The sequence below is a fragment of the Aplysia californica genome, unplaced genomic scaffold (assembly GCF_000002075.1).
Source record: "Aplysia californica isolate F4 #8 unplaced genomic scaffold, AplCal3.0 scaffold00079, whole genome shotgun sequence".
In the NCBI taxonomy this organism is placed as follows: domain Eukaryota; kingdom Metazoa; phylum Mollusca; class Gastropoda; order Aplysiida; family Aplysiidae; genus Aplysia; species Aplysia californica.
The window spans coordinates 1,634,772-1,643,377 of record NW_004797349.1 but is presented as its reverse complement, the minus strand read 5'-3'; the positions used below and the strand labels follow the sequence as shown (position 1 = coordinate 1,643,377).

General features: G+C 41.7%; 1 protein-coding gene across 6 annotated transcripts in view; it reads right to left on the bottom strand.

Moving 5' to 3' along the window:
- LOC101854559 (28S ribosomal protein S36, mitochondrial) overlaps positions 1-8,499 on the bottom strand; it is a 12,176-nt gene extending 3,677 nt beyond the window's left edge. Inside the window, exons 1-4 of one of the 6 annotated variants that reach the window (XM_013080250.2) lie at positions 8,322-8,499; positions 4,881-4,912; positions 3,518-3,602; positions 1,545-1,711 (exon numbers count right to left, since the gene is read on the bottom strand). In XM_013080250.2, coding sequence (XP_012935704.1) covers positions 1,545-1,711; positions 3,518-3,602; positions 4,881-4,901 — 273 coding nt within the window. In that variant the 5' untranslated portion in view covers positions 4,902-4,912; positions 8,322-8,499. Of the gene's footprint in view, positions 1-1,544; positions 1,712-3,517; positions 3,603-4,244; positions 4,494-4,880; positions 4,913-8,321 lie in introns of those variants that run through there. The other 5 variants (XM_013080251.2, XM_005094312.3, XM_005094311.3 and 2 more) reach the window with 5 other exon arrangements.
- Positions 8,500-8,606: the final 107 nt, after the last annotated feature.

The window sequence follows — 8,606 nt, the reverse complement described above, 5'->3', positions numbered from 1 at the left end:
CCCCCAATTAACTCACCTGTCTGAAACACTTCTATCTGATATAAAATGCAATAACAAGTGACCATTCATTTGCCTTTGCCCACTCATTCTACCACCAATCACAAGTTCAAAAGTTAGGCCTACACTTTTGCTTAAGTTGCTGTGGTGCGTACAGTACCCTAACTCCAAGCTAACCAGACCTCCTCAAGCACCACTGGTTCTCACAATTTTATCTTTTTAAATCTTCATCATGTTTAATGATATTATTTGCACCAAGGCACTGACACATTCTTTAGCATTTAACCCTATCCATATGTCATGTTTCACTATCGTGTCCATACAATGTAGGGAACTCTGTGCCATCACTTTCCAAAGAGGAAATTACTCGTTAATCCGATCCGTACGCTTTGCATAGCAGTGTGTCAAAATGATTTTTTTAGAAATACTGAAAGTTTCAAAAAAATCTTCGAACTAGAAGTCAGTATTCTAAAAAGTGGAAATTTACCCCAGGGGTACAAAATGACCCCAGGGCGTACGGATAGGGTTAAATTTATACAGATCGCGTAAAGTAAAAGATAAATTCTTCCATATATGCACTGCTGCCTGATAATGATAACAGAACAAGAATTCCTATTTCCTGTTTTAGAAAATGTAACTTACCTGTGACCCTCTACTTCATTGAGGGAAACAATTTTGGTACTACGTCTTACACTTACACTATTTTCAGAACAGTAGCCAAAAAAGTGATTTGGCACTGAAAATGCGTCGCTGCTGCATCTGCTTATTCATGACCCACCTGCCTACAGGAATGATATGTTTAAGAGTACAGAGAATGACGGTAACTATTTTTCTGTCCTAAAACTCAAACTTGAACTCTATGATTAATTTCCACCTTATTCCCTTGTCTTCCCCTCCTAACTTTGTTACGAATGGGCTAAGCTACAACACAGGAGAGACACTTTGAGACCATTTCATATAAAACAGGAGGAAAAACAATGTTTTTACAGAAAATGGTCTTAGTTCCTTTGAAAAATTTAATAATATAATAATACTGTGAATTTATATACCATCTAATCCCCAAAAGTCTCTAGACATAAAATCAGGGGAAAAACTGACCTCTTACTAATGCCTATAAAAAATATTTTTACAGACCTCTCAAACGTTCAGTAGAGAAAACAATGCAATTATGATGATATATGTTGAAAATTGTAAAGGTCTTTTTCAAGCTGAGAAAGTCATCCTTTCTGCTCTCTGCTGTCATTAATTGCTTTGTGTATCTTTGGAATTGACTTTATAAGAATTAGAAATGGATTAAACAATTAGGTTTATAGTGATCACCTTTTTCACTGAACACATGTGACATAGACTTCTTTGCTCTTACTAAAAAAACAACACTGTCTACTTTATAAAAACCCTTTAAAAGAAGTTACCTTGCGAGACAATACACGAAATTTAAGGACAATTTACAGAATTAAAAATTTTCAGTGACAGATGAAGAATATGCAGCCATTTCATGTTAGGTTAGCAATCTTTTACTGGGAAAAGTAAGGTTAATTTTAACTTACCTCAATAAATTCTATTTCCTCCTGAGAGAGTTGTTTTCTCCTGTACCTGGGGGGAAGCTCCGATGACTCAATAGCTGGTCCTTTTGACACAGAAGCTGACGGTTTGCTGGCAGCAGCAGTACTTCCCATAGTTGACGATATCAAACTTTCCACGTTTCCAGGCTTGCCTGCCAGATAAACACAGTGAAATTACTAACATGTATATGAACTTACACATATGCCTACATTTTCTCTAAGCTCAGTGCATAGCACAACAGTGTTCCTCTCCAGAGTTGGGATAAATGAAACAAAACAACAGAGAAAAGAAAAATCAGGACAGGAAAAAAGCAGAAATTCAGTTGCACTCCCTAGACATTCCATTAGAGAAAAGTAACTTTTCATTTAAAAACTTGTTAAAAAATGTCCACATGGAACTTCATTATAAATCTTAAGCATTCTAATCTAACCCTGAAACAGCTGCTTAGATACTTCATTGCTCATTCTTCTAATATTGCTTGAACTAAAGTCCACGATCAAATTTTGCTCTGAATGTTTTGTTAACATTTTCATTCATCATCTTGAGTCAAGTATAGCACACAATGTACAGATGCAATGTTAAATAATCCCCTTCTTTTATCAAATGGGCATTTGAGTATTCAGCATATATCATTTTCAATTTCAATCTGTTCTGGATCAGAGGTCAAATGTTTTGTTGTCAGGTTCAACTTTTTTTTCTTATTCCTGGTATTTCTGTTCATTGTCTTCCTTTTCCCCCTAAGCGCTATATGATCTAAAAGTCGCATGAAAATGGGCCTTGTACATTTTCAGAAAAATGTAGTGTCATCATTTCTTAAATTTTTTCTCCCGATCAGGCTTTTGATCATCTTACAATGGGGCTTGTCTCCATAATGTTCAAAATGGGAACTAGCAACATATCTTTGAAAATGGTAAAATACTGAAAATATTACAGTAGTCTCCGCCTAAATGTACAGTGCTCGGGAGGGCTCCTTAGCGTGTGTTTATACGGAGTGTGCATTTTTACATGCAAAGGGAGGAAGGGACGCAACCATCTCATTGCCTTGATATTTTAGTGACCTCCCTTGGGGGCTCAGGATCACTTTGGTCGATAATGTGTTTCGTGAACGATTCCCCTACTGCCATTATGAATACAAAGGCGTTGAATGGGTTGGTCAAAGGGTGTGGGGTGGGGGGGGGGGAGCATGATAACATGCACTATAAAATGTCTGGAACAGATTAAAAGGTAACTGTTGGTGATAGTCATAGGACCTGGACGAGTACTCAGCCACACAGCTTTCCACTCCCGACTGCCTGTCATCTATTGCAACTTTGTAAATTCATGGTTGACATCAGAACAAGACATTCTAGAGACTTTTCTCTGATTTGTTGAACAAGTACATTATAAGTTCTTCCAGCGCAGCTGATTACTTGACCAATCTTTAATCCTGTAGAGGCCTATCTAATGTTCTACAGCATTCACACATGTTGCGCATCATAGGCCTAGCTTAACATTATGTATGCAGTCACTCAAACACCAGTCAGAAACCTCTCAAAGATGCATTTCGAGTAACCAATAAAAAATCATTTTAGCCCCCCCCCCCCCCCCCCCCCCCAACATATATATCCTAGACCTATGTGTCTGTGGAAAATTGGGTGTGTGAAAAGAAAACGCTGTCCATCCCTCCCTTTATTCTGCATGGGCAGTCTTACCAAATATCCAATCGTCCAGGCTTGTTTTCTCGGACTGAAGAGTGCGTTTAGAAGAAGTGACCATGCGTTTGTATTCTAAATTATATTAGTTAAAAACCCGTCATATGACGTAAGCGTGCGTTTGAGTGGAGCATGCGTTTAGGCGGAGATTACTTGTAAGTTGTACCCACACTTTGAAAAGTACAGTGAGATGGAAAAAAGTTAATGAAAAGGAACTTTTAATAAATTTTGAGGTTGAGACAATACAGCATGGAAACAGTGCATACCAAAACTTTGAGCTGCTCCCTGTCCTGCTGCTTGTGGGCCTCTTGTGGGAAACTTGATCAAGGGGATGTGTGGTCTCACCACCTGCTGTAAACATCACAAACAATGCAACCAATAAAGCCTGACAATAAAGCTCATTTAATTAATAACCTGGAAAATGAGTTTTACTAGATTAGTTTTATTGTGCATCTTGCCATGCGAAAAGAAGTTTTGTAGCAGACTGAATTTACGAAAGACAGGCCAAGAGAAAGACAGATAACAACAAGAGTGGCTAACGTGTTCATTGGGGCTACATATAAACTAATAAATAGGAAGACAAATTTTCCACTCTTCCACTTGTCAAGTCTCAGCTGATTTGAGACTCATCAGGGAAATACAGTCACAAGACTGGAGAGAAGAGTGAGAGTCAGAGGCCGTGATAATAATTGTGATAGCAAGACAAATGATCTTCTAGAATCTAGATCTAGATCTAGATCTAATCTAGATCTAGAATCTATATCTATATCTATATCTATATCTAGACTAGATTTTAGATAGCTATCTCATTCATGATGATGAAATAAATATTTCATATGGAATTAAAAGAAAATATTTCATCTTTGACTTTAAAAAATGCTGTGTGAGTTGCAGTGTAAGACACTGTATCGCTATAAAAGCAAACACAACACTGATCACCAAGAATAAAACTGTCAAGTAAACTTCTGTACAAACTACAACTCTGTCTCTGACCTGCACTGTCCTTGCCACAGTTGCGGCCATCGTTTTTGAGCTACGGTTTCCAATCTTTACTAGTATGGGGAGACTAGGCATGTACAGTAAAATAAAAACGATAAAGTGGGCCGAAGTATGAAGAGCGAAACAGTAACTGAAGTCTCGAAAGTAATGGCCTTCAGAAAACTAGCATTGTCTCCTTGTAAGACAAGCAAGTGGATGGGAAAAGTCAAAGTGAATCTTCGCTGCTATCGCACCGCCGGAAGTTTACATTGGAAGTATCTTTTCAATTTCGCTTGTTTCTTTGAGCATCCTGGAAATTATTATTATATTATAATTGTAATATTTCTTTCTCAAGTAATAGTCAGCAATTCCTGCTGCAAAGGAACGTTGAAATGAAACCATAAAGACTTGCCATGACAATCCAACAGCCCAAAGAACAATTTGGGACAAGGAAAGACAGGACGAGGAAAAGATTGACAAAATCACAGATTGGATAAGCCTGATTAACCAAAGAGTCACGCATTGGCAGTGACAGTGGCAGAAAACAGGGATCGTGTGAGCTTTTGCCAACTACAAAGTACAGAAAAACAGAATGAAAAGTCCACACGAGAGGCACACTGTGACAAAACTCCTGTTGTTGTGTACACGTACCCGCTTGACTGTCGCAGGCATGCGCCAGTTTTCTGAAACCGAGGTCATGAGAAGATGAAAAATACTCAAAAACATTAGGTCAACGTCATCGTCGTCTATCTGCATAAAGCAGATAAGGTAGGCCCAAGTACCTTACAGCAACCCTCTTGGGTACCGTAGGCCATACAGGTATCACCCAATATCCCCACCCCCTCTCCTCAAATCAAAGGTTTCGGATCCATCCGCACGTTTTCCCCTTCCTACTGTCTTTCTACCTCAGACTCTGCAACCCCCGGTCTCCCCCCTTTTTAGCCTCTTTTACTTTTTCTTGTCTCTCGACATAGATCTATATTCTACGTACACGTGCATGGCCTATGGGCGCTTATATAGCCAATAATGTGGTGAATAGGGCCTGCCCTATAATCATAATGTCAGTTGTTGCTGCTACCGTATTTAGTCAAATGAATGTTTATAACGACGAAAGCCCTGCCTGCATGCGACACAACCGTAGTGACAACAGTGATTGTCGATTCTGTTTTGACCTTTTGTCGCTCTCATCTTTTTCATTCAAACATCGCCACAAGTTAAAATCCCTCCTCTTCAGTGCAGTAGTCTAGAGTCTAGTTTACCTGTGTTACCTGTCCTGGGCAACAACGTTGGACAGATCCATATTATAAGTGCTCAGTTCCCCCCCCCCAGCACCAAAAGGTATCCATACTGATTGTTCCGGTGGCCAGCCTCTCAGCCTCCTCATTGCCTTTCACTCCAGAGTGCCCAGGACAGAATATCCACGTGATGGCTCTAAGTGACGAGTGTTGTATTGGGTTCATCCGTTCACTCCGAAGAACCCCTTTCTCAACCCTTCGTAAGATGCTCTGGGAGTCTGTGACAATGATTAGATGGGTAGTTCTTGGTCTTGTATTTTGAAGCCAGCCAAGCGCTCTTGTTATGGCCCCAATCTCCACTTTCTATGGCCCCTGACATGCTATGAACCTTTTTGTTCCCACTATACACCACAAAACCCCATCCACTTCTCTCACCCCTCCTGACCGATCCATCCGTATAGATCACTGGGTCCTCTGGCTTGGAATGCTCCTCAATTAACTGTCATATTATTTTATGTCATGTCGTTAATGACAGCAGCACATTCCCGTCTTTCACGACCCATAGTGATGTGAACGTTGGCCAGGCTTCTGCAATCGGGGCTCAGTTCAAACCATTCCTGTGGCGTCGGTAGCCTATAGTGGTTAGGCTACCGGACTGGTAATCGTGAGATTGCGGGTTCGGGGGTTCGAGTCTCAGCTCGGTCCGACGCTGTGTCCTTGGGAAAGGCTCTATACACGAATTTCCCATTTGGCTCGGTCCTTTCGGAGATGGACGTTAAACTCGGAGGCCCCGCCTCTTAAATAACCTAATAGTGTTGATAGGGGCGTTAAGCCTATACCATTTCACCATTTTTTCCCCAAACCATTCCTTTCCACAGCAAATTTCATCGATGCCACAAACTTTCCCCAAGGAGTCTTCGGCTTCTACCATCCATGAGCTGCCCCGTTTGATCCTGTTTCCTTTGATGCTGCTTAGGTTGTCATGCAAAGGGTGCCTCGGGTCTCCCAAAATATTCGAGTACAGCTTTGCCTGTGCCACTTTATGCCTCACTCTGATGCTGGCCAGGTCAAGGATGTATCTCATACAGACAACATGGGTGTTCTTTGTGCAACCTAGAACGGCCCTCATAGCTGCATTCTGTACACTCCCCAACCTGTCTATCTGAGTCTTGGACAGGGAGAGGATGCCCAGACCATAGTTTATGACTGACAGAACCACCAGCTGCATTAAGAGAAAAAGAACTCACTTTTGAATTCCATCTGAAGCCAAGGTCTTCACTACATTGATGCCCTTCTGAGCCCTGACAGCATCATTGTCAATATGTCTTCGGAAAGAAAGTGTCCAGTCCAGAGTGATTCCCAGGTACTTCATCTCATGCTGTCTGTCTATGAGAAAGTGGTCAAACACAATTGGAGGAGTAGGATCTTTCACAATACGGTTGTTGAATGAGCACAAGATGACCTGTGCCTTGTCTGGATTGATGACCGTATTGTATTCCTCACACCAATCTGCGACCTTGCTCAGCCTGTCCTGTAGCATCCGTCCAACCACTAGCCTATCACGACCTTGTCCGTAGACCATCACATCATCTGCAAATGTTAGGATTCTTACTGCTCCACTGACACCGATCCTGGCAATTTTGGATGTATATATGTTGAACAGAACCAGTGATAAGGCTGATCCTTGTGGCAGTCCTGAGGCAATCACTACTGGGTCTGACATCTATCGCCCACTTCTCAGCATCACCTTCCTCTCAAACAGAACCTCGGAGATCCATTGTATCAACCAGGGGTCAACATCCATTTCCATCAGGAGATCCATGAGCTTGCCGTAATCAACTCAGTTGTATGCATACTCTAGGTCAATAGCAGCCATTGCTGTTTCCTCCTTTCTCTGGAACCCTTCAAATACATCATAGGCTAACACAGCCGTGTTTGTGCAGGTGTCTTTCCCTGGTCTGTACTTTCCAAGGCCGTCTGGAAGGAGCTTTTTCCGCTCTAAGTAATTTGCCAGCCTTTTGGCCACAATCTTTTCCAGGATCTTTCCGTACGTGTTCTGCATGGTGATGATTCTGTATCCCTTGCTGTTGGAGTGGTATTTGCCTGGTTTAGAAAGAGGCATGAGGTAGCCGTGTAGCCACTCCTCTGGGATCTTGCCTTTGACCAGACTCTCGTTGAAGTCCTCCACCATGCCCTGTAGATAATTTTCATCTGCATCCTTAAAATGGCTGTATCTCACCCCATCAGGCCCTGCTGCACTATCCTTCGTTCCGCTTATTGTACCCGCTTCACTTCCTGTATTGTGACACCCTCTCCATACAGCACCTCTGGCACAGCAGTTTTCATAATTGCCCTGATGTTAGCACGCTCCTCCATGTTGCCTTGGTGAGTCTGCTTGATGTACCTCTCAAGGAAAACCCGGCCTTTTGCTTCATCTGTCTCCAGTAGCCTATCGTTCTCAACTTTAACAGACAGAGAGCCAGCGTCAGTCCTTAATCCCTTCATTTTTCTGTGCATTTTCCAGAACCTTTGTAGTGCCTTCTCTGATGACACCTCGGTCACATACTGCTCCTACCATTCCTGCTTGGCCTCTTTTCATCCGCTCTCTGAGAGTATTCTTCTCCTCATCTGATACCTTATCTGATTTCCTCGCCCTATATAGAGAGTCTAGTTTAGATCTACCTATAGTTTGCAATACTTACTGCCCTCTCAGTTCTTATCTAAGCTACCCCCCTCCCATTTGCTCCCCACCCTCCCTTTCTCTTTCCTCTTCTAAGTTGAAAATTTAAAATATAACTAAAGAAGTAATACAATAAAATAAAAGATGCACGATTAGGTAGTGCTTTGAATTTCTTACATGTGATCGTCTCCCGACCGCAGAGAATAAGGTTGTGATTTTATCCCACATTGTCCGCTGCATTTAGGCCGAACGATCCAAAGAGACTCAATATATCGGAGTCAAAATCTGATGCGTGTCGCTCCTTCAGGTCCAGATGTGATCTCTGTCATAAATCGATGTTTCCTTGGCATTCATTGGTAGCTAATGAACTTGTTTTGAGAATTCTGTGCTAAAAGCAAATAGCATCGGTGCTTCTCGGGGAAACTTGCAATCTAATTAAATCATGTGTTGCACACCAGAGTA